General features: G+C 39.8%; 1 protein-coding gene across 1 annotated transcript in view; it reads left to right on the top strand.

Annotated features, from left to right (window-relative positions):
• The window catches only part of EYS (eyes shut homolog), a 1,269,973-nt gene that overhangs the window by 957,565 nt on the left and 285,039 nt on the right, over window positions 1–27,369 (top strand). Inside the window, exon 27 of the mRNA XM_075126509.1 lies at window positions 24,238–24,402. Coding sequence (XP_074982610.1) covers window positions 24,238–24,402 — 165 coding nt within the window. The remainder of the gene's footprint in view (window positions 1–24,237; window positions 24,403–27,369) is intronic.

Here is a 27,369-nt window from a genome sequence, read left to right as displayed (position 1 = left end):
AAAAAAAATCTGCAATAAGCAGAAGTTTATTACAGACAACAATATCATGCCAAAATACCGTAAATATGATCAAGGTGTATAATACCCTAAAATTGAAGAAAATGCTGACAATCCCTTAACTATACCATTAAAAACTATAATCTAATGTTGATGCATGTTAACCTGTTAAACTTGATCACCCTTTTGTTTCTGCTGCCTGAGGTTTGCCTAAGGACCATAGAAATCGGCATGCCTTTGCTTCTGTTGAATATGAATGCTTTGTGATTTAGAACTAAACAAACTATGTATCGTGGGATGGTCGCTTTATAGAGTTGTGCCCTCCACATGCATGTGCATGAGGGATATGCATTTCAAGGCTCGGGTGAGAACTAACAAGCTGTGTTTGTTAAGTGTTCTGTACATGCAAGACTAGATTTGGAAAGCATGCATTTTCAATGGCCATGTAGTACACTGAAGCACAAAGCAGTAAGATTATTTTTAGAAATATGATTAATGAACTTGTTGCAGTTGAATGTATTGTCCCATTGCAGACCTAATTTGAGGCACAGTCCTGCTCCTACTGAAACCAGCAGGAATAAGATCAAGCCCTTAGTGTTCCCAGTTGCATTTACAGTCATCATCAGCTTTTCAGCTAATTCAGAGAGTGATTTTCATGTCTTCACTTTCACACTGATCAGCCCCCCTTCATCATTAGCATACTCCCTCCTGTGTGTCCTCTGTCCTGTACAATACTGAAGCAGCTTTGGACAGCTCCTTTCTCCTTATTTCAAGTTAACAGCATCTTTTGTAACTAAGAAGAAAATGTAGGAGTACTCTTTAACTTTAAATAACCCCCTTTACTCCTCCACAGATATTAATAATAATAGTTTGCCATAGGTTTTCTTTACCTCTGAAATGCTGTTTCTTCCAAAACCTCATTTTCTGCTTATATACCCAATTGGTAGGATAAAAAATGCCCTCTTGTTATTATTGTTCAATGTGTATGCTGAAAACATGAGAATTTATTGTCTTGTATTCTTGGGCTCTGAAACAAAAAAATAAATTTGCAACTCTTCAGAAATAAATTGCCTTGGACTTAGTTAGTTAGGTATTTTTTAAGCACTGCACTTTGTGGGGGAAGGACAAAGCTATACTGCCTCAGTGGAAGTTTCAAGCAACTGTGCTTCAAGAAGCACACAATGATTCCCATTGTTTCCAGGAAAGTAGAAGGACAGTGCTGGCAGTGATTTCTCTAAATTGCTATTGTGTGCATTCCCCTTCACAGCCAGCCAGCCAGCTGAGTAGGGAAGGCATCTACTTACTTCTATGGCTTTCTTTTAAAGCACTGTATGTTCTGTATTCTTAAATGTCACCTGTTGAAAATGATCAAGTGTGCTTGAGTTTGAGGAGGTGAAATCTTCACCCTATTTTAATCAATAGGAGTTTTCCCACTGACTTCACTAGGACCAAGATTTCACCCCAGGGTGAAATATTTAATAGCCCAATTTTTGAGCCTGATGCATTCAGGTGTACGCTTTGTTTTATTTTAGCTTAGCCCTCAGGAGTCTGTGTTCTCCCCAACATCTGCCACTGTAAGCACTCATGAAAATCCCGGTAAAGTCTAAATCTCACTAAATTCACTGTTGGTGTAAAAGATGCAAATCCCTCTCTATCTACATCAATGCCAGTTCCCATTTACCACAATTCCACTTATGCCAGCAGCTGATTTATTTTTAATTCAGTAAGATTTTATTGGCATGACAGTTTATACATGTGTTGCTACTCAGGTGGGAAACAATGAGACCCCATAAATTATATAAGTGTAAATGCAAAAGTTTGACTGCTCAGAGCTCAAGTATGAAACTGCAGAAAAACCTGAGTGTCTCTGGATTAAGTTTAGAAGTGTGAGCAACAAGAGTGATGTCGTGGTGGAAGTCTACTATAGACCACCGAACCAGGGGGATGAGGCGGACGATGCTTTCTTCCGGCAACTCACAGATGTTACTAGATCGCAGGCCCTGGTTCTCATGGGAGATTTCAATCACCCTGATATCTGCTGGGAGAGCAATACAGCGGTGCACAGACAATCCAGGAAGTTTTTGGAAAGTGTAGGGGACAATTTCCTGGTGCAAGTGCTGGAGGAACCAACTAGGGGCAGAGCTCTTCTTGACCTGCTGCTCACAAACCAGGAAGAATTAGTAGGGGAAGCTAAAGTGAATGGGAACCTGGGAGGCAGTGACCATGAGATGGTCGAGTTCAGGATCCTGACACAGGGAAGAAAGGAGAGCAGCAGAATACGGACCCTGGACTTCAGAAAAGCAGACTTTGACTCCCTCAGGGAACTGATGGGCAAGATCCCCTGGGAGAATAACATGAGGGGGAAAGGAGTCCAGGAGAGCTAGCTGTATTTTAAAGAATCCTTATTGAGGTTACAGGGACAAACCATCCCGATGTGTAGAAAGAATAGTAAATATGGCAGGCGACCAGCTTGGCTTAACAGTGAAATCCTTGCTGATCCTAAACACAAAAAAGAAGCTTACAAGAAGTGGAAGTTTGGACAAATGACCAGGGCAGAGTAAAAAATATTGCTCGGGCATGCAGGAGTGAAATCAGGAAGGCCAAATCACACCTGGAGTTGCAGCTAGCAAGAGATGTTCAGAGTACCAAGAAGGGTTTTTTTCAGGTATGTTAGCAACAAGAAGAAAGTCAAGGAAAGTGTGGCCCCTTACTGAATGAGGGAGGCAACCTAGTGACAGAGGATGTGAAAAAAGCTAATGTACTCAATGCTTTTTTTGCCTCTGTCTTCATGAACAAGGTCAGCTCCCAGACTACTGCACTGGGCAGCACAGCATGGGGAGGAGGTTACCAGCCCTCTGTGGAGAAAGAAGTGGTTTGGGACTATTTAGAAATGCTGGACGAGCACAAGTCCATGGGGCCGGATGCGCTGCATCCGAGAGTGCTAAAGGATTTGGCGGATGTGATTGCAGAGCCATTGGCCATCTTTGAAAACTCATGGCGATCGGGGGAAGTCCCAGATGACTGGAAAAAGGCTAATGTAGTGCCCATCTTTAAAAAAGGGAAGAACGAGGATCCTGGGAACTACAGGCCAGTCAGCCTCACCTCAGTCCCTGGAAAAATCATGGAGCAGGTCCTCAAGGAATTGATTCTGAAGCACTTGGAGGAGAGGAAAGTGATCAGGAACAGTCAGCATGGATTCACCAACGGCAAGTCATGCCTGACTAATCTAATTGCCTTCTATGATGAGATAACTGGCTCTGTGGGTGAGGGGAAAGCAGTGGACGTGTTGTTCCTTGACTTTAGCAAAGCTTTTGACATGATCTCCCAGAGTATTCTTGCCAGCAAGTTAAAGAAGTATGGGCTGGATGAATGGACTATAAGGTGGATAGAAAGTTGGCTAGATTGTCGGGCTCAACGGGCAGTGATCAATGGCTCCATGTCTAGTTGGCAGCCGGTATCAAGTGGAGCGCCCTAAGGGTCGGTCCTCGGGCCGGTTTTGTTCAATATCTTCATTAATGATCTGGAGGATGGTGTGGATTGCACCCTCAGCAAGTTTGCAGATGACACTAAACTGGGAGGAGAGGTAGATACACTGGAGGGTAGGGATAGGAAACAGAGGGCCCTAGACAAATTAGAGGATTGGGCCAAAAGAAATCTGATGAGGTTCAACAAGGACAAGTGCAGAGTCCTGCACTTAGGACGGAAGAATCCCATGCACCGCTACAGACTAGGGACCAAATGGCTCAGCAGCAGTTCTGCAGAAAAGGACCTAGGGGTTAAAGTGGACAAGAAGCTGGATATGAGTCAACAGTGTGCCCTTGTTGCCAAGAAGGCCAATGGCATTTTGGGATGTATGTGTGGGGACATTGCCAGCAGATCGAGGGACGTGATCGTTGCCCTCTATTCGACATTGGTGTACTGGTGTACTCACCTTGAGTACTGTGTCCAGTTTTGGGCCCCACACTACAAGAAGGATGTGGAAAAATTGGAGAGAGTCCAGTGGAGGGCAACAAAAATGATTAGGGGACTGGAACACATGACTTATGAGGAGAAGCTGAGGGAACTGGGATTGTTTAGTCTGCGGAAGAGAAGAATGAGGGGGGATTTGATAGCTGCTTTCAACTATCTGAAAGGGGGCTCCAAAGAGGCTGGATCTAGACTGTTCTCAGTGGTAGCTGATGACAGATCAAGGAGTAATGGTCTCAAGTTGTAGTGAGGGAGGTTTAGGTTGGATATTAGGAAAAACTTTGTCACTAGGAGGGTGGTGAAACACTGGAATGTGTTACCTAGGGAGGTGGTGGAATCTCCTTCCTTAGATATTTTTAAGGTCAGGCTTGACAAAGCCCTGGCTGGGACGATTTAGTTGGGGATTGGTCCTGCTTTGAGCAGGGGATTGGACTAGATGACCTCCTGAGGTCCCTTCCAACCCTGATATTCTATGATTCTATGAAAAGTTGTCCCGTAGGTTAATGGGGCAACTATCTCCACTTGTAAGGGTTACAAGAAAGATGTGGGTTTACATTTTATATTTCTCCCTTGAATATTTCCCTTGGTTTTTACATTTCAAAACCAGTTCCTACAAATGGATCTACAGATGATTCTGAAGACCTTGGTCTCATACTACCATTGTTACTGGCATTTACATCTATGGGTCTAATATGGAAAATGTGCTGCCCCCGAAATAATGGCTACCTGTCCCAGTTTTCCCCTACATCAATATGAAGCCTCTTTGAAAACAGTTGCTGGTCATGAACTAAATAATACATTCTATACAATGAGGATTTTAGCACCAGTTGTTTATCCATATGATATTTTAAAAAGAGAAACTGTTAAAGTTTTGATACTGGAAGTCCAAGATGAAAAATATGTATTTTAAATTAATATTTGCATTGCTTATGCCAGCTGTCCACCCTTGTGTTCTAGCAGTTCTTATCATATTAATCTTTATGGTTTGCAAAACAAATGCATGGCTCTGGCACTACAATACTGTATCTGACATCAAGAAGCAATGTAGAAATCCAAATGGCTGACTTCCATTTTTATAAACATGCATTAAAATAAATGTGAATTTAAATCAACCTAAACAAGACTGCTAAATTGCTTCTGTCTCTGTTAGACATTAGATATGTAAAGGTAAGAAGCACTTTTCATGAAGACAGATGTTGGTTAGTTTGTGTCTTGTCTCCCGCATTATAGGGGATGTATCGCTTGATGATTACCTGTTCTGTTCATTCCCTCTGGGGCACCTGACATTGGCCACTGTCGGAAGATAGGATACTGGGCTAGATGGACCTTTAGTCTGACCCAGTATAGCTGTTCATATGTTCTTATTATAAAGGGAAGTTGTGTAGTAACAATGTCCTTTACTGTAAGATCTCTTCTTATGTTACAGCATCAGTTAAGATTTACAAGTTGTGGGGGGGGATGTTTCTGTTGTTTTGGGGGTTTTTGGTGGGGTTTTTTCATTGTTGTTTTGTTTTTTGTCGTTGTTGCTTCTTTTTTTAAATAAGGAAGAAACAGATGACAGCCCAATAACTAATTAAAGTGATTTAGTAGATAAAAACTAGCCTACATATAACTATATTGGTTCATTTACCTGAATTTCGTCCGTTATAAAAATGCAGAAATGCAATTACACTTCCTAATCTGAAATCCATCCGTACTGAGTCTGTTTTAGAAAAAAATGTTTGAGGTATGATTCAGAGTAAAATATGATGCACAGAAGAGAAACAGATGGTACTGAAATGTAAAAGGAACCTTTGTTAATAAGTAGATCTCAGAAACCAAAAAGGGCAGATGTTCCTTATCCTGGGGCATATTTTACTGAACATATTTTGATGTTATCTCCCTTACAGCATTTTTTGAATCTGTGCTCCCTTCAAAAAGAATATTCAGAATTGCTACTGTCCTAAAAGCCTGTGGACTTGTACTGAGTGCAAGTTCATTACAGGGTGGTTGGCTTTTTTAATTTTTTTTTCTCCTTCTCTCTCCCCTGAATATTCTGTGCTCTTTGTGTCTGTTTTAAAAGTAAATAATTTGGGGGATTACTCTGACTAGAGTGCAATAATTTTTAACCAGATTGATGGGGGGAGAAATATATTTAAATATACTAGTAAATGTTGTCCCTATATTGCTTTGTACGTTTTATTTTTCTTCTCTTTATCCAGTATTAGAGAATAATAGCAGCATGTGTTGGTATGAGCAGAGCTGGGATATTGCTGCAAAGTTACTCTCCAGTACGACGGCTAGTTTTATTGGGGAAAATGAGTAGCAACTTAGAACTTCAACAGTGCAAGTCACTCTCTAGATGAAAATTACCACAATGCTCTTAATCAGACTATCTCACACCCCTCTTCCCCAAACAACATGTTTTGTTGAGGAGTTTCAGTTACTAACTATGTCGTTGTAGAACGAGACCCTGAGAGACATTCAGTACCTCATAAAATCAAGACCATAGTCTCCAAATGTGCACAGTGTACGACGTTATTGCTCGAGCTGAGTCTGTGAACTTAAAAGTGAATATAGTTGGCTCATACCATTAGCTCTTTTTTGAGAAGCCTCTACATGTTCCCTGTCGTGGGTTGTGCCAACAGTGCATCTCTGACAGTGGAGTCCTTTGATAGCAGTGCCTGTTGGAGTACTCATACGCCCACTTCTGTCCCTCCCCTTGTTCTTGAAGGTTCTGAAGGCGAGACTATAAAAGGGGGCTTGGCACTTGGGCCACAGCCATTTGTTGAGATGTTAAAAATATTCGTGACTTGTCTAATAAATGGACAGTTCAGCCGCTATTTAAAATTTGAATATTTTGTGAACCATCCAGAGGTAGAAATTAAAGATGAACCAGTTGGAAAGCTGGAAATTCCTCCTTTAGGTTTCCAATGGTAGAAATAAGCAGTATGTCTAGCCCTGACAGTTTGAGATCTCAGACCTCTGAAATCCCATAATCCTGATTACTATCTTGCCTTATCCCCTCCCCTCTAGCTCAGAGAAGTCCAGATTTTAGCAACAGCTATCTCAAAAATTATTAAAATTATTGAAAGAATCAATATGATATACAGCCTGAAAGCTTTCAAGTGGGGAAAAGTGTTAATCTCTAACTCTTGGAGCTGATCAGAATAGTAGCTACTAAAATCACAAGGAAGTTAAGTGGGGAAAAAGGTGATCAGATTTTAAGAAAGGAAGGGGTTATCTAATTTATTTTTCCATTATATTTGTTGTTATTGAATGGTATCCAAGTAAGTTTTAATAGTTTCACAACATTTAATGAAAAGTTATTTTCTATTGAGTGTGATTCCCTCTCACACTGAAGTCATAGAAGCTGCCTAAGTCCCATGACATCATCAGTACTTCTTGATTGCATATTCAAGAGATGCTGTAATGTCCCAATGAAGTAATAAAGAAAATATCAGACTTAGTAAAATGAATGTCTGATGCTTTGTGTCTTACCAGGGAAGAGAAACGCTTTGGCAGACAAGTGCACATTTCAGAACCAATAAACTTAAAGAAGTTATTGGTCTGTGAACTTGCGTCCTTGTCTGCCATAGCATTTATACTTTGTTTGCACAAAATACTGATCATAGAACAGAAGGAAAAAAGTCCAGTCTCTGAGTCCTGGCATTATTTCTTACAACACCTGAAAACACACAGCTGTTCCTTTCATCTGCACCCAGCAGTGACCACCCAAGGACCAGGACTTAAGGTTGATTTTTCATCTAATAGGAAATAGTAGAAGGATCTGACCTCCCAAACTAAGGCGCAGGGAGAGGGGGATGTCTGAACTAAAGAAAATACAGGTTCCATCTGGCTTTTACCTATAACATAGATTCTTGGGGTGTGACCTAACAAGTACATCCCACTCAAACATGTTATTAATGTTCTTATTCTAATGATAAAAAAAGAGTTTATAGTCTCCTAATTTCAGACTTCAGAGGCTGATTCCTTGTATGTTTTAAGCCAATGAACAAAAAATATCTCTGACTTTGTCGGGAATAGCTTTTTCCCTGTTTCCTTATTGCTTTTCTTCCTATTGCCCACATTTAAAAAAAAAAAAAGTCTCTCGACACAATCTCCTTTGCAATGATTATCATGTCATTTTCCTTATTTAAGATTGCTGTCTGGTTTGATTGCATTCATATATTTTAAATTGAAGATGTCCTCTAAGATTTGAATGCATTGGCTTGATATGGCCCTCTAGAACAGTGGTTCTCAAACTAGGGCTGCCGCTTTTGTTCAGGGAAAGCCCCTGGAGGGCGGGGCCGGTTTGTTTACCTGCCGCGTTTGCAGGTTCAGCCGGTAGCGGCTCCCACTGGCTGCAGTTCGCCGCTCCAGGCCAATGGGGACTGCGGGAAGCAGCGCGGGCTGAGGGATGTGTTGCCCACCCTTCCTGCATCCGATGAAGTGAGCTGTAGCTCACGAAAGCTTATGCTCAAATAAATTTGTTAGTCTCTAAGGTGCCACAAGTACTCCTTTTCTTTTTATAAAATTTAGCACTCATACAGTGCTTTTCATCTGTAACTCCTAAGACTTTTGCAAAGGCAAGTAAACACCATGATTCCTTGTTGATCAAATAAGAAGAGAAGAGTCAAATAACTTGTTCAAGTTCATAGAGCAAATCTGAGTTTCTGTCTTTTTGATATAACTCCGATCACTGTGGTATCCAAGAGCAACATATGACTGATGAGCACAGAATTCCAGTGAGGAGAAACCAAACTGGTTTTCTCTGTGTGTTCTGTAAGGGCAGAAATAAAGTATGGGACTTTGTGTATGCAGAACGTTACAGGGCGTCAGTTCTAGGAGGCTTTATCAAAAAAGTGATTTGATCATCACCAGATTTGATTTAATCTCTTATGGTAAGGAGTTCCACAGCCAAGATCCCTAACAAAGCCTGGGTCTGTCCACTTAGGGCATCCAAGTGGAATGTAGTTGTCTTGTAGTTGAGTAGGGACTTAGTGGAGGATAAAACAATCTCTCTGGAAATTAAATCCCCATCCACTCAGTGTGGATTAGAACCATGACTTTAATTTCTGTTCTAAAGTGAATGGGAGTCAGTAGAGTTGACAAACCATAAATACAATGTGTGCACTTTAACCTTTGTCAATATCAGAGCATAGGATCTATTGAATGACTTGTTGTGAAATGAGTTTATTGTTTCGACTTACGTTCCTATTTATGTATGATATGCCTCTAAGAGGTTGGCTTGCCTATGGGCTGGAAAGCCTGGGGCTAAGCCAGTCCTGATTCCAAGATAAGCCCCACCTGAGAGGAATCAGGTGATCCCAATATAAAAGGTAGTAGGAAGCTTTAGGGAGGTTTTGGTTGGGAGAAGTGCTGAGATTGCCAGAGGCAGAAACCTTGCCAGTAAAATGGGAGAAGCCCAGAAACCTGTAGCTCGATCTGTAGATACACTGCAGAGAATGAGAAGGGTACTGCAGGGCCCTGAGTTAGCTAGAAGAAAAGTGAAAGAAGCAAGAGAGAGGGAGGAAAGCTCTGGGAGAGACTCTGTCCAAGAAGCAGAGGAGAGACAACAAAGGCCTACCTGGAAAGACCTGGGGAAAAGGACAAATTCCAGGCAGGGGCTATAAGGTAGCAGACAGACCTTCAGGGAAGAGGGGGCTCTCCCCAGCTGAAACTGGGGTGAAGATGGTGAGAGTTTGTGGTCTATTTTAAAAGGCTTTGTGGTATTTTGGGCTACTGGGAAAGAGACTGGACTAGGGTTGGAGGTGGATGGCACAGTATGTATCCAGTGGACTAAATAAAAGGGGGACTCCTTGTAGAGATTGTCTGAACTATATTTGAACTGGGAGTTCTTATAGGGCCCTGAAGAGGGGTGGAAACAGAAAGATACCATACAGTGACCTCTAGGAACAAAGGGATGCTCAGTAAGTGGCCACTGTGCTACAATGCCCATAAACGTATCTAGACATGTCATCACAAAACCCATCATCATAATTAGAAGCTCTGTTGGCAGTCCTACATTGGCAGTAACTTGAATAGTTATGGACACTAGGCTTGTCATGAGGGTGCTGGCCTTTTTAAGAGTGATCTGGGCTTAGGCTACATGTGACAAGCTAACTTAAGGGTAATGAGCCATCTAGGCTATTAACTGAATGATCAGCAGCTGAGCCTACTAAGAGACCACCAGGGCTTGGGAGCAAGGAGGAGCTCCCAGTGCAGCACCAGCATTATTACTGCCTCCTGTTAGCCTCTCCAAGTCCATCAGTTTCCTAAGGTCCAAGAAGGAGAGCTGGGGATACCCCCCTGAACTTGGGCAATCTTCTTGGGGGGAAGCTGATTGAACTAAATAAACTGGACCCCAGGAGAAGGGGAATATCGTTAAAAGGCTCTGGCTGTAAGTGACTTATCCCTGAACCCTGAAGGTGCTGAGGGCTGTATACCTACAGGGCTGTAAAGAGATGTGTTCTGGGGCTGCCCTCCTCTGACAGGAAAATGGAGGTGAGGAGTGCCTGCAACAGCACATTTGGCCAGCAGGGAGCAGTAGAGGTTAGCATGCTTTATGACTCTCACCTGTAGAAGTAGAATAGTGGGATACGTTTCTATTGCTCATTCTGTACCACTTTTTTGCATAAAGAGAAGACTTCAGTCTCCATAACTCTCAGTACAATTGTCAAAACAATCTCTATTTAAGTAGCTTGAATTTTTGGAGTGTTTTTTTTATTAATTTTGACAAGAAATAAATACAGCAGATGATGTGATCAATATAATGTCTACATAAGATTTAATTTACGATTCTACTTATTGAATTCTAAGACAATACTCTATTTTCTATTCTCTGCCTACCAATCTGAAATTGCATTAATGCACCCCCTGAATTTTTTTCTCCTATAATCATAATTGAAGTTGTCTGTGCCATTACTGATGCTGGTAAGACTGGAAGTTATGTGGATCCTGTTAGGAAGAAGATCCTGGATTCAGATGTTATCAATTAGCTGTATTTATTTGAAAGGAGGGAGGACTTGGTGGGATGAGGGGGGCAGTACTACCTCTAAGGTTTGAGGGAGATATTATATTGATTTGGAAGGCAGAAACCATTACCAAGGCTGGGAAGAGGATAGAGGAATTTGAGGTTAATCACTGTAGGTACTGGCGCTCTCATATTAGTTATGTAATTATTAATGACTAACAAGTTAAAATGCTCCACAAGATTTACTGAGTCATTGAAACTCACTGGTCATTCAAAGTAGGGTTAGAAATAAGCTAAGAACAAACTCTCTCTCTCTTTTTCTCTCTCTCAATTGGCTGTGATTTCTTGTACATATGCCTTCAGTGTGGTCAGAAAAACTGTTTGTTTGTTTTTCTTAAAAAAAGGTCTGGAACCGAAAGCTATTAGAGGTACAAACTCTTTTTTTTTTTAAGTTGAACTTCAGTAAAAGTTTGTTCCGAGTTAAACATGAAATACTTTCACAAAACAAGTAGAAAAGTTTATATTTGTCCTCAGGTGTGGTTCTCTCCTCTAGCAAAGGCTATGGTGTGGGGTTCTTATTTTCCCCCCAAGATGCTTTGCCTTCCCAAATCTCAGTGGGGTAGCCACACTGCCATTCAAAATTCTGAGATTCCCTTCTCAGCAGTTCCTAGAGAGTAACAGATCAGCATCTTCACCCATATCCTCTGTCTTTCCACTACTTATGCTATGGCCCTGTTGTTTGTTGTTTAAGTATCTGTTATGTTTTTCATCCTTCAGCCAAGCTAGTCTTCTTTAGGCCAGCCATTACTTCATCACCAATGCCTTTAGAACTGTATCCCCTGTATTCTTGCTTTCCTTGGGGCATTCAAGATGTGAGTCGTCTGAATTGTCAGTGCACTGTCCTTATACACATTACTTCTTGAAGCAGTGTGTCTTGACACATCATTGAGGTGCTAGAACTTTTTTCTTGATTTTTTTCAATTGGTTTAAAATTTGGCTGTACTGTGATCCTATTATAGGTTGAAAGGAACTAAGATCGGAACGCTGCGGGGTTGGGGGGGGAGCAGGGTTAAGGTAATAGTATCGACTACTGTATGTATCCTCTGGTATGGGAGAAAAGATTTGTTGCTCCTGGGATTTCTGCAAAGCTAAACAAGAATGTGTTGCTTGAAGTTGTCAATAAATACTCTACTGTCATCTTCCAGCATCAGTTTATCATTTCATTTATTATGACTCAAATTTGTATTCAGGTAGCATAGCCTGGCCTCAAGTCAAAACTGTGCATGTTTTAGGCTAATCCATATGGTTTCTGCAGCAGGATTAACAAGGAGTGGAAAGGCTTTTGTGTAAACATAGGGTTGTATTGATTTAACTAATCAGTTGATAAACCCAATATAGTTAAATAGGTCCACACTAGGGGGTTGCATCAAACTGTACTGGCAAAAAGATGCGAGTGTCGGTATAGTTATTTTGTAAATATATAGAAATAGTGAAGAGCCTCAGCTGGTGTATATTGTCACAGCTCAGTTGAGTTCAGTGGAGCTAAGACAATCTACAACAATTTACACCAGCCGAGGATCTGCCCCATAAACTATACTGATATAAGCACCTGTATGCTGGGATACTAGTGTCCACTACCTGCATCCCACACTACTGGTTTCTAAACCAATATAGTTGAATCGGTACCAAACCTGTGCAGAGGAGTCCAAAGTTGTTCTATTCTAGATCCACGTCACCTGACCCTTGAAAACAGTAAGGTGACCAATGTGAGGGTTCGGGGGGGGGGGGGGGGGAAAGACATGACTTTATCCTGTAGTATGAAGATAAAATGAAACCGCTTTAAAAGAACAAGTGAATGGACGGGATAGCCATATACATTGCGAATTTGTTGATCTCTCCATTTTAATTATTTTTTAATTCTACTGTCTCAGAAAATACTGACTAAAAGATACGTTGTTAAGAAGACATTAGGAGGAGAAATAATTCTTTTGTCTATCCTGCTCTACAAGTAAAATTGTAAATAAGTTGAACTGCATGTAGTTTAAATCTAAAACCGTATTTTTTTTTAGTGGTATAATTCATATATAGCATTTTGTATTATTGCAAAATATTAAGGGAGACAGTGTGCTGCTGGCTAAAGCATAGGTCTGGGAATCAGAAGATCTGCGTTCTAATCCCTCCTCAGACACTGACTTGTGTGATGTGGGACAAGTCACTTAACTTTGTGTCCCAGATCCTCTAGTATAAATTGGCACAGTACTGCAGACTTCAATGTAGATGAATTAATTTACAGCAGCTGAAGATCTGGCCCTTTTTAACTAAGTCCCACTCATCTAAAAAAGTGAAAAAATAATATAATACCTATCTCATAGAAGTGATGTCAGTCTTAACAAGTTACTTTTTGTGAGCATTCTGAGATTCTTATTTGGAAGGTACTGTGTAATTGCTGTGTTATTTCTGACTAATGCAAACTGGAAATATATACTGTGAGAAACATATACTGTGTGTCAGAGACTGACAAATGGAAGGGGAGAGGAAATGACTAATATTCAGCTTAATGAGACAAAGTCAAAAGAGGAATGATAATAATATATCAACAGCAGAAGGTGTTCAACAAGTCAAAGAGAGTGAGAATAAACCACTTAGCACCTACCCCCCTGTAGCCAACTTCCCCATCACATCCATTTATGTACCAAAATTCCCTCTATGTTAAATGAGGGATCCAGTTGTCAGTCCAAGTCTACAAACTCAATCAACTTCTCATTCTGCTCATAACTACTCCAGCAGTTTTTGAAACAATCTAATCATCTAGTCCTGACAGCTTGATTGGTTGCTCCCATTGTGACACTTCCTGGGGGTACCCAGTTTTGTGAGACACCATGCTTCCACCTACCCTTAGCCTGAGGAAGCCACGTCTGTGCCTTCCAAGAGTCAGCTCCCCAACTCCACCAGCCACAGGCAACTCAAGCACTCTCCTCTTTTTCTCCTAGGCCCCACGGTTACTCTACAGGCTAGTGATTGGCGCACACCAACCCTCGAGCCCTTCCAGTGTCTCCCCAGAGTGTCCAGTCCCTGGTCAACTGAACACTCATAGTATTTGTAAGTTTGCAGCTTCCAAAGAAACAGGAAAGCCCAGCTTACCGATTCCACTTCATATCACTGCGCCACTTAACACACAGCACTTAAATAAGCTTATACCTGGTCTCACTATAAATGTATAACAAAGCACAGAGATTCAAAGCTGTAGCAAGTAGATATATTAGGAAAAAAATGGTTGCATATAAAATTAAAATCATCACACATTCTAGAGCCTAGAATTAATTAACAAGATACACTCACGTCTCATTGTAAAATATTGCTCACCCAAAATCCTTGCAGCAGTTTACCACCTCACTGGCTGTGATCTTCCTTTCATGCACTGCTTTTATTAACCTGTAGAGTAACAGTGGGGCCCACAAGGTCTAAAGGAGAATGATTGTGTTGCCTGTCACTCATGGAGCTGTCCAAACTTGTCTGTGGCAGGCACAAACAAGGCTTCCTCACACTAAGGGCAGGTCATAGCAAGATGCCTCACAACCCTGAGCACCCCAGAAAGTGTCTCAACCATACAGTTTAACATCTTGTTCCATCTTCTGTGCCTTGACTAGTAAAGTGAATGGATTGATAGCTGATGTCAGTGCCTAGCTAGAGTTGTCTATACTATTTGTTCAATTTATTATTAATTTTTAGGTCTGTAACAATGGGTTGAAGGCTGTACAAGAAACAAAATGAAGGACTTCCCTCCCCCAAAGAGCATATAATCTAAGGCCCTATTCATGACAGTATTCTTGTTCAGGAAAGCAGTTAAGCTTATGCTTAAATTTCAGCATGAGCTTCTATGCTCTCCTGAATTGGGGCCTAATAAAATTCCTGAAATATATTGTCTACTACTGTCAATAAACCACATGCACCCAAAGAACCTTGACTAGAACATTGGTCTTACAGCAGCAAAATCCCAGGTCTCGGTCTCTTCAGCTAAAGGAATCATCTCCCTTTGCTGGGAGCTAGGGAAGGACTCCCACGTTATCTGCAGTGCTCAACCTTTTTCCAATTAAAGAAAAAAAATCTTACTGATGTGGACACAGTGGTGAAATGGGGACAGATTCATGGATGAATTTTAAGTGGCAAGCCACAATTTTTATTAAACTTAAACATGGGGATGGGTACTACCCACCCATCACCCGTACTCTCCAACCCCAGGCATTTAATTGGATCAAGGGCGGAGGTTCCAGACTCCTACTGTATAACCTGTAACTCGGGATAGGTTTTACTCAGCCTATGCCCCCCAGGACTCAGCTCACTCTGAATCCTTCCACCTCCCCTCTCCCAGCCCTGTGAGAGGGACAGATGGTGCAGAGGGGTGGGGACCTAAGCCCTCCAGGGCTGCAAGGTCCATCACCAACATAGCAGGTTTTTTTACCTCAGGGCACCTTTCATGTTATCCTTTTAACTACATTGGAAACCAGTTGCAAATTGCAATGAAGTAACAAGTCAGCCAAGTACCTCAGTTAGGTGCCAAGTACATTGCTACTTAACCTACTGTTTCTTGAAGGTGCTGTGAGGAAGGGGAAAACTCCCTGTTCTCTGCCAATTTGCCCATGATAGAATAATTTCTTTCCTGGTGCCCAGAGAGGTGATTGGCTAGACCTGTGCAGCCACTGAGAGTTTGGATTCTCATTGCTAGTTCAAGATGGGGCTCACAAATGGAGCTGAAATGGGCTCCACATGGATCCCCGCCCTGGGTTAAATCCTGGGAACTGGGGAAGGCTGGCCATTGGGTGCTAGAGCTTCCCTGGGTGGGTGTGGTGGGGGGGAAGCTACTTGGTGTACCTCACTTAATCCTTGCTGCTGAGACTATCCCCTTTCACGGCAGGCCCCCTCAAGTTCCCCAATCCACTGAGGTGGGTGTGTGGCATTTCTCTTCAAAGTTCAGACTTCGGATATCAATCTAATTTTCTCTGGCTTTTTCATAATACCCTAGCATATATGATCTAGACCTAATGGCTACATTTAAGGTCACTGAGACATGGATTATGGTGAATTTGAAAGCAGTTCTGACTTCTAAAATCTCTTGAAGTTCCCTTACTAAAAGATGTTTGTTCAGTAAAGTACTGTGAATGCCAACGTAAATGTTACCTTTCACACTTTTGATCCAAGTCTTCCGACTGTTAATAGGAGGTAAGTACAGAGAGTAAAATAGAGTTCAACATTTTTCTGTCAGCTGTCAAAATGTTCTCAGAGGCTTTGACTTTTCATAAAATGGGGACCTATAGGAGATAATGTAAAACTGAATGGTTACATAAGTGAATTTGACCTCATTTTTTCATGTTGTACAGTACTTGTCAGCTAGACTTGCACATATTTTATTCATATGCTCATGATTCATATATTTATCAAAATGATAAGGCCAGCTTGTTGCTTTAGGACTTACTGGTATTGGTCACTTTATTTTTATTTCTACCAGCCAATTTCAGAGTTTTCATACTTGACTACTGTGAAAATGTCATAAACAAGTATTCTCCCCTAAAGAACCAGAGAGCTATACTTGAACAGTAATTAGCTAGAAAAGTTTAATTTGGACAAGTATACCTTTATTGTCAATATGCATTGTATTTAGTGGGGTTGAGAGAAGACTTGGATTAGTCAGGGTATTGCTGCACACAGAATAATATGAATTCTATTAATACATTTAATGTAGAAAATACTGATTTTGCTTTTCTAAATTGGTTCTTGAAATAAAAGTTAATTTGAGTGTGTTTACTAATGCTTGCAAGCTCTGTGAAATGCATTTAGAAAAATATATCCACATTCTGTGTAATATGCCTTCAGTTGTTCCAACATGTAATAATGTTAGGATTAGTGCATCTTATATTCATTAACAAGAATAAATCCCCTCAGATTTTCTTTTATTTTTTCAAATAATTTACTTTAATTACTTCAGCATGTTTGTAGAAACATTAGTTTATGGATCAGTGTGAAACTATGATAACCATGGTGCAACTATGATAACTTAGAGATGTCCAGTGTAACAGATTGGTTAACAAACTACCATAACAAAAGAAAACAGTTACCATATAAGCTAAAAAAGCAACACCAAACTGTTTGAAAATGATCAGTTTATGAAAAGTTTGTTGGTATATTGGTAACTAGGTGGAAGTGCTGAGTTCAAGAACAATTTGGTATCTGGTCTCATATTTTCAAAGCTCACTAGGAGAATTATCCATACACACTCACTGATTTCAATGGAGTTGTGTGGTTAAATTCCCTAGTCAGCTTTGGGTAGCACAGTGCTAGGCCTCAGGCAGAAAAATGTTTTTAAACAGGAATAGTAGCTAAAAGTGCGTGTGCGCACACACACACACACAACCAGCCTAAAACTTCACAAGTCTAAGAATGCACGCATCATGTCTTTTCCCTGTAGGCTCCCTCTGCATAATAAGCCTGAATGGTCCCATTACACTTAGGGTGAAAAGTATGATTAATTACAGTACACCCATTGCACTGGCTAGGATCTTATTGGCATGTCAGCCAAAAGAAGATAACATATAGACTGAAACTGCAGATTTATGATCTCACTGAGAATATGATTGTTTGTACTGTGCAGGGAGAGAGCTTGGCGATTGTATCAGGTTAGAGAAGACAAAGTTTGGGAGCATGGAAGGTCTGTAGAATAGCTCTTTCATACCACTGAGGGTTTTCTAGCATAAAATCTGACAACCTAAAAGGAATAAGGAGATCCCCAAAACAAGCACTACAGTAGTAATACGTTTGACATGCTGATCCCACAAAATTGCATCATCACAAAATTGTCTTGCCAGAGTTTTCTGGTAGCAAACATGCCGCTGACTCTATCAATAACATTCTGTCATTTGTAACTTCATTATCATCTGCAATGGAAATTTCTGTAGAATGAATACAGCTACCACTGCCTAAGAGAAGAAATTGTTCAGTGGGCAAATGCAATCAGCAGGGTGCTTCTAATGACTAGTGCATCATTGATTTCCCTTTCTAGTAAGTACCTGCTGCACATTCATTTTCTAGAAACTCTTAATAGCATTTGGGAATTTGGAAACTAACCACAATATTGGTGCAGTTGGATGGCTGATTATTTCATTGTAATGAAGTAATATTTTGTTATTACAGTTTGCTTGTTTGGTGCGTAGCTCAATCAAAGCCTTCCCTCAGCCCCCATCACTGAATATGTTGTTTTACCAGAACTCCAAGTCCCTAGTAATCTGAAGAGAAAGAGATTAAGACAGAAATCTGAATTCAGATTCCTTCATAGCAGCACAAATCCTTATCAACAGGGCATCAAGTTGACCTGATAAAACAAATCTTGTGCATTTTGTTCCTTAAGTATGTTTTTTTCTTTATAATGTAGGAGTTCAGTTATAGTAATCAGAAGGCTTTTGTGAGCAAACCCAAATGAATAAAAGCAGCATGAGTGAGATTTGTTGTGTTCTATATTTTATTGCCAGGAAATGCCCCAAATCAGTTGATTGTTGGATTCCAAATAATAATCTCATAAATCGCTGTTGCTTACAAAACGCTGTACAGGTATGCAGCACTTTACAAAACACACAGGCCCAGATTCTTTGCTGCATCCAGTTTATGCAGGGTACAGATGAAAGCAGGGACCATCAGGGAGCCAGATACTGCTCTCCGATTCTCTGCCTGTTCTTGGGCAAAAGGACACTTCAATCTGTGCCAGCTGTTTTTGGTTCCCAAGAGATATTTCATGAGCTGGGGATTGGTGTAGTACTTTGTTTCCTGATCAATACCTGGGCCTGCACTGCTCCAAATCTACATCTACTGGGGGCTCTTTGTTGCTGGGGTATAACCAGCTAGAGGTTCAGGACCTGTCCCTGCTTCCTTTGCATCATTTGAGTTGTGCAATGGGAACAGAACAGGGCAGAGAATCTACCCAATAATTTGGACAGATCTATCTGTTCAAATGTAATTGGACAGATACAGTTCAAATGAAGGATGAGCAAAAGGGCTGGCAGCAAACAGACCATACTGATTAGCAATAGAAAATTAACTGATTCCCCCCCCCCTTTTTTTTTCTTTTTAAATTCAGACAAATGCAAATGGTCATGTAATACATTTGTTTATGTGTACTAGTTATTTTCACATTATATTCTTTGGTATAATGGTGAAAATTACAGGCCAAATTCTCTGCTGGAGTAAATGAGTTCAGCTCAAATGAAAATCCCATTTACCTCAAAATTGAGACCAATCAAAGAAAGAACAGAAATGAAGAAGGATTGTTGATTGTGGCTGGTAGTTGTCAAGTTTTTAATAGTATCATTTATTTAACATTTGTATATCTCAAAAGTCTATATAATGTTATACAGAGAGGCGAGAATTGTGTATATATTTATGTGCCTAAAGATGCAGATAGGTATCTAGTGGGGTTTTCAAAAGCCTAAGGTGCCTAAGAAATGCTGAAAATCCCACTATGTGCCTATCTGCATCTCTAGGCACCTAAAAATCTTTATTAATCTGGACCCATGGCCTCTGCTCCAAAAATTTTACTATTAATAGCTAAAAGAGCTAGAAACCTTGGAAAAAGCAGTAATGTACTAGATGTGTGTGGTTTGCCACTGTCCTCTACTGGATGGAATGTCATATTTTTCAAGTCTGAGTGATTTACTATTACTATTTATTATTTCAGTTGTAGCAGCAGCCAAGGGTTCATACCCTTGGTTCTGCTACGGAGCTCAAGCCCATCTTAAATGGTCATTGGACAATTCCTATGCTGTGGGGAAATACTCCAACATTACAGAGCTGCTGTATTAGCAGTTTCTATTTACCTCCTTCCCAGATCTGGGTGTGTGGGAAGGGGGAGGCATGTCTGGGGTGTACCTACGCCCCACTGATTCCCACCTTATGGAACAACCCCTTGTAATTGTGGGCAGCTGATGTAATATATAGCAACTGCCCCAAATGATTATGTTGGACGACCAGAATGGTCACAGTAGCCCCAAGAGTAGGGGGGAGTAAAGAGGGCAAAAAGTCACAATTTTCTCTGTCAAATCTCCGACTGAGCTGCACTGAGTGGAAAATTACTATAGCCAAGGATCTGGCTTAAAATCTGTAGTGCTGAGGATGAAACACTTATATTCCAATAGTTAACAAATATTCTATTCTGCCTAATGTGGTAAAGGCTTGTTTTGTAGCCAAATACACAGGTTCTATCTTCCAGTGTCTTATGTATGCAGTATTGCTGGCAACTGTAATATCAGTAAGTACAGTTTATGATCCATGTATCTGTTATAGTACCACATGTGCCTATTTGGGGCCTGATTTGTGGAACTATTCATGTGCTTAAAGTTACACATACACTTTACTGAATTGTGGCTTTAATTCCAAGTAGCCCAGACTTTGGAGTCTGATAGGATCAAGGAAATGAAAAGTTGGATGCCATCCATCCTTAGCCTGTGGTATTTTGTCTATATATCTCAGTACATACCTCTGAATCTCAGACCCTTGAAATACTTAGCCTCAGTGGGGTAAGTCAAGGAAGAAATTGCAGATTTATTTTCCCTTTCATTGGTTTTCAGAACCTCCCTGCTATTTTAGTATAGTTCTCTCTTTCAAATGTATGTGTTTTACATGTTATTTCTGCCACAAAGATTGCTTTTTATTCCAAGTTTCAAACAGTGCATGGATAACCACTGTGCTGCTATTCTTTTGTTAATTCTTTTTAAAGAAAAAGCTTATAATTGGTTATATTGTGCATGATTATATTTACACACACAAACTCTACTAGCCAGATTTTTAAATATAACCTTTCAGGCTTTCTTGAGTTTATCAGCAGCAACTATCACTATTAACTGATGTAGTTACAATATCAGATACAGTCAGTCATGTTTGGTGTGCAACATACTGCAATTAAGATTGGCTTTTTCCAGACAACTTGTAAGAGATTTTATTATTATTTATCATATCCCTAAGCGTTGGATCTATAGACATCTGTTTAATAATAGACAGCAGTTCCACAAGATGTGTCCTTGGAACGATGGTGTTTTCTCTGCTTGTACATGATTTACAATTTTGCTTATAATACCTACCATCAAAATGTATGCTGATAACATTCTCATTTATCGTTATGACAGATCTCAAGGGTCATTACCAAGTTTGCTTGAAATACGTTGTTAAAACTGATTTGTAGAAGCTTTAAAAAGAATAAATTATGCTTGTGAGGCTGCAGATAATTTAGCAAAGAACTAGTATTTGTATTATCTGGACTTTCATTTTGATAACTTTTCTCCCTGTTTTTGTTGGGCTGACTTCAGACTCCAAGTACAGAAAGCTGTTTGTGTGTATAAAACCTGTTGCAGATAAAACATGATGTGAATGAGTTACTGTGCCAATTATTAATTAAAGATTTAATCACAAAAGTGCTTTTAGTTTACCTTTGCTACTACTGCCAAACCCAGCCCGATTGAAATTGAACTGCTAGCCACTGGAAAGATAATTCAAACATATTTGTACTATATGCAGTCTTAGGCAAGAATACTTGCACTTGTTTGTTAGAGATTAAATAAAATGTATAAGAATGAAATGTTAAGATGCAGAGTTAAACTCACAAAGTCAGGAAATGCAAAAGTTAAGGTTCCAACAACATTTCCCACATCCTCCTGCATTTCAAATCCATGCAACATTTCCATGCAACAAATCCATGCAACATTTCATACTTTTGTCATTTCTGCTCTTGTCCTGTTTAAAATACATGGTTAGAATTTTTTAACAATTTGAAAAATGTACTACTTTCATATTTCAGTATATCCAAAAAGGGATGACAGGGTTTTACTTAAACTTACCAAAATATTTCTTTTCAAAGAAAGACAAAGTATGGAAAATGTCAACCGGAAAGGTAAATATTTTGGAAAGTTTTTTTTTAATTATAACTATTTAATAACATAATAACTACACTTGTATTTCCACCTCCAACAAGGACAATCACTTTTAGACTTCTGGCTCCCCAACCATCACCTCTCTTGGGCAGAGATCCACCTCTCTCTCCCCCTCCTGAAACCAGAGTATTTCCAGGATGCACAGATCCCTGTCTACACTGAGTTCCCCAGCAAGTCAGATTGCCTAAGTAGGACTGCTCAGGTTTCTCCTCGGAGGTTCTAAACAGCATAATTGCCCACAGTTCTAAGGTACCACACAACCACTTCTAAGCAAGCATATTTATTCTTAAGGTAAAAGCATTATAGAAACATATTAAAATAATAAAAGAATATGCATGCAAGCTAATAAGCTTACCAGAGATCATCCCAACTCCAAAAAGGGTTCTGGCAGGAATCAGTCCTTCAAACCCTTTTTATCCTTCATGATATAGTCTGCACAGAGCCCCACTGTAGAAGATCAGCTAGCATTGTCTTCCTGGAAAAGGAGAGCTCTGCTAGCTAAACGTTTTCTTCTTGACTGTATAGATACACATCCTTTTGTTCTTGTGAAGATCCTTCAGCCCTTTCCCAAAGGAATTTCATTCTCTCTCATTTTTATGTCTTGTACCCAATAGTTCTAACTGGTTTTGTCCCCCATCTTTTAGGAATGTCTCCCTTCCTATCTTCCTTCAGTTACTATGTGACTCATTCATTTTCATGGTTTTCCATTTTAAGAGATCTATATGGCCATCACTGGCTTTTGTTCTCCTTAGAAGCCTAGTACAAAGTGATAGAGGATAATGTCTAGGCAGGTTTTATGAGTCCTCCCTATGAGCAGTTTACCTAAGAACACAAGTGAAATGTATTCATACAAAAAGTACGTAAAAGTTCTGAAGAGTAACCACACTATTATTAGTCACATGGCTAAATATAGCCATCTGTCACACATACTCTTCTATGGTGTTAGTTATCTACAGTAAATATTTGGTTACAAAAATCCTTCCTAACCCAGATGACTGCTTTATTCCTTATTTGTAAGGGTGGAGATGAATTTGGATTGTGTTCCAGCAGCATTGCTGGAATGGGCTTTCTAAAGCAGCAGGAGGAGACTCTACCCAACCCCAATTAGTTTTCTTTTGTATAGTCTGGGTGATTGTCTATATACGTGCACACACAATAAAGCAATTAATGTCATAAGAAAAAATAGCAAATAAGGGCTCATAATCAAAGTTTTCTTTTGTGATTTTTTTTCATTCAAAAAAAGCTAAGGGAGCATTTCAAGTTAGTGTTTTAAGTGGATTTTGTATGTGCAAAATTTATTTTTCATCAACATGTAACAGATCTGAGATTTACACAAATTTGCATGTATTCTCTTACAGCCACAAGACTGAATATCTATTTTTTCCTTCCAAAATGCATCCATTAGTTTGGTCAATCTGTCCCCCATTTCTGGATAATTAAAAGAAAACTGACAATATAATTGAGATTGTTAACCCTTGTGAAGCTTGATATTTTGTGAGCTCCATATACTGTTCTCCGGATTTGCAAAACTAGTTAAAATTTAATGTATCATTATTTATAACAATAGTGTCCAGGGGCCCCAATCAGGATCAAGACCTTTGTTTCTGGGTATGTTACATCATGTGCAAACATGCTGTAAAAGACACTCTATACCCCAAAGAGATTATATACTAAATAGAAACTTTAATTTTCTGTAATTTAAAGCCATGGAAAGGGTGATTCATTTTAAGAAAATGCTGCTAGCTAATAGTAAATTGTGTTATATTCTAGGGATAGAGAAACACCACCCAAAAGCTAGATGCAACTAGTTGGCCATGTACATGCTGTCCAACAATTATAGAGTTTGAGTCATGATTTCAAACCTGTGATTTTAAAGTGGCTTTAAAATTAGGAAAATCTAGTTCTCTCATCCCTAAATATAATAAAGCATATATGTAGTCTCTACAGGAACATTGTTGTCCAGGAGGTCTGAAGTGAAGCTATGTTAAAATTTCTATAAAAATAACACATCTACAAGTAATGAAATTGGCATTATAATTCTATAGAAATTGTGCCTTTTAAGTATTGTCTATAGGTCCCGCTCATAACTCTCCCATTTCTGCTTTTTACTGGGGGGCCAACGGCAGAGTATAGTGTTTTCTCCAGGACCTTCAGCTTGAATGCTGCAAGTTAAATAACTTGCATAGGATGTATGTCTCATAAATAGTATAGTATTTCATTTTCAAAACACAACCATGAATCACAAATATTTACCACTAAATAGTAAATGCTCATATACTATGCTTAGCTGAATGAGTTACATTTCATTTTTTTGTATATTATATCATATTAATATAATTTTTCTGTTATTCATTCCAGACACAGCATTGTTTTTTCCATCCTTCAGTGGGAACTCTTATTTAGAACTGCCTTCTGTAACATCTGTATCCGAGAGCCAGATTGCACTGGGGCAGGAACCAAACAGAATTACATCTATATACTTGACAGTGAAAACAACTGTTTTAAATGGCACTATCCTTTACAGTGAGTACCAGTTATACTTGAACCTGCAGTAGCAGTTTAATCTCCTTCTGCTCTTATTAACTTCAGTGTAGATCCAGCTGGTGTGTCCTATTCAATGATAGAATTACTCATTAAAATGCAGTAGAATCCTTTTGGTTTTTTAATACATGATGCATTACTAAATTGGGGCCATAGTTCTTCCTGTTATTCTGAAAAGTTCTTTAATTTATGACTCATTCAGCAGAACATAACTTACAAGTGAAAACGCCGCTTATGACAGGGAAGAACACAGCAAACGTATGACTCCAATAATATAGTGTTATAGCTATAAAACACAAATGCTGTGGAATTTTCAAATAATTTATTACGGGGTGGCAGCTTCTTCACAGTTGGGTTGCGACTTGCTTCCCATAATAAGTCTGATCTTGGTCACAGTGTCATTAACTCTTGCAAAGTTATAATAAATTCTGCAATGTTGTGGTATTTCAGAAGGCTGCTTGTGATTTCATATTATTGCATATCTGCCAGCAGTCCCCAAAGGCTACTGTTCCAGTCTGTATGGATGGACTTGCTGTCATAGAAGGGCATTGTTCACTACCTCCTTCGGTGTCTCATTTTCTCCTTTGCACTGTTTTGTGTGTGTAGTAAGCTGGAGTGAGCTGCTGAGACAATACTCCTTCCACCAGACAAGAGGAGAGAGGGGCTGCCTCCTCACTTCTTTTTGTGCATTTTGTGTATTTAGGGTGGACCTGTACATGCACACAAAAGGGAGTGGGGATAAAAAAAAATCAGAAGGTTTAAAAGCAGCTATGATATTTGTCATCTTACACTCCTTAAACTCTATTCATGTCCGTGGTTGTTAGGAATTTTCACTTAAAAAAGCTTGGTGGGAAAGGATTCCTTAGTCCATGCTCTTTTGACCAAGAGTTTGGAGCAGGGTACCCTGTGGATACTCTCCCTTTGCAACAATTTCTTAGGGGCTGGCCTACATACAGAACTTGTACAGGTTTCACTTAAATCATTTTGGTTAAACAGGTGCAACTTTTGTGTGGACTCTTTTATCTGTCCAAAAGTAGTATATTGGCTTAGCTGAATATGTACATTTACAGGCAGAAGCTAAATCAATATAAGTCAGGTTTAAACTTCTAGAAGAACCTCCAAATGGCCACAGACAAAATTGGCTCTGGTTTTATTAAATTGGCATAAAATAACATCTTTATATTGGTACAACTCTGTGTTTAGACTAAGCCTTAGAACTTGGAGGCTGTTTTTTCCATCTCTGGGACATTCTATGTGGAAATTCCCAAACAGTGTAAGACTCAAGTGATCTAATTTAAAACAAGATTTATTAAGAATGGAAAGAATCAGATTGAAACAAAAGAAATATTTTGCATAAGATACCTATTCATATACTTTCATTAAAGTTACAGACCTGAGGCCTGGCCTATGTACCAAGTTGCACCAACTTAACTAAAGCTGTGATTTTAAAACAATTGTTAATTTTGGTGCAACTTTGGGAGTGGACACTCTGATTTCAATTTAAACCTGGCTTAAAGGGCTTTTGAATACAGACTGTTATTTTTGATTAACTATTCTTGACTAACTCTTGAACATGCTTACTCTGGAATAAAGGTGCCTTATTTGTGTTTACCTTAACCTACTTTTCAAAATTTAGCTTGCCCCAGTAAATTTACTGTGGCAATCTAAACAGAAATAACCAGATTTAAACGGATAAGTTTAAACAAGGATTTGCATCACTTTAACTGAGTCAATTTAGCTAAGGCAGTGCAAATTTATGCATAGATAAGGTCTTGCGTTTCTAGTTAGCACGTTGTCCCATTCTGTCCTTTGACCTAGCCTATCAGAGACCTATCTGTCTGTCTTTCATGAGGAGACAGCATGTCTGACGCACTACCTGTGGCTTGAGGACATTTTTGCCTCAACCTTTTAAACTATATAAGTCTGTGATCATTCAGATTTAAAGGTATTAGGTGTTTGTTATAAAATCAGGCAGTCCTTCCAGTGAAGGTTTTTACAAAGATGTTCTCTCTGAGGATGTTATCACCACTTCCTATTATATGTCATTGTATGTTTTTAAAGGCATTCGCTATTACAATCTGTCTCATCAGGTAAACAGGTTTGGGGGGTGCCGTTTTCCCTCTTGTTTTCCCTCTTCCATATTTTCTTTTAAAGGTAGATCTACCAAAGTGGGGGCTTCTAGGGCTTGTCTGTACTGTTCCACCATTTGAAGTATGAGGGTGTAAACAAAATGTTCACCAAAGTGATCTGTTGTAATTCCCCCATGTGGCTACTGCGGGTGAAAATTAAAAAGTTCCTAGTTTGCATTAAAGTCCACTTTAAACAAGACTAAATTAATGTGAACTAGGAACCCTTTAGTTTGCACCTGCAGGATCCACATAGGGGAGTTACAGCGGAGCACTGTTATTTGTGCCCCTGTAGTGTGAACAATGGGCAATATAGCCCTCCTTTACAGTGCTCCACACTCTGTCTGTCAGTTGCTGGAAGAAATCCTTTTTGGATCATAGAATCATCGAATATTAGGGTTGGAAGAGACCTAAGTAGGTCATCTAGTCCAACCCCATGCTCAAGGCAGGACCAACACCAACTAAATCATCCCAGCCAAGGCTTTGTCAAGATGGGCCTTAATAACCTCTAAGGATGGAGATTCCACCACCTCCCTAGGTAACCCATTCCAGTGCTTCACCACCCTCCTAGTGAAATAGTGTTTCCTAATACCCAACCTAAACCTTCCCCACTGCAACTTGAGACCATAGCTCCTTGTTCTGTCATCTGCCACCACTGAGAGCTCAATCCTCTTTGGAACCCTGCTTCAGGTAGTTGAAGGCTGCTATCAAATCCCTCCTTACTCTTCTCTCTGAAGGCTAAACAAGCCCAGTTCCCCCAGCCTCTCCTCATAAGTCATGTGCCCCAGCCCCCTGATTATTTTCACTGCCCTCCGCTGGACTC

The sequence above is a fragment of the Caretta caretta genome, chromosome 3, assembly GCF_965140235.1.
Source record: "Caretta caretta isolate rCarCar2 chromosome 3, rCarCar1.hap1, whole genome shotgun sequence".
Lineage (NCBI taxonomy): Eukaryota > Metazoa > Chordata > Testudines > Cheloniidae > Caretta > Caretta caretta.
The sequence above is the reverse complement of the archived record's forward strand: the minus strand, read 5'-3'. Positions and strand labels throughout refer to the sequence as shown.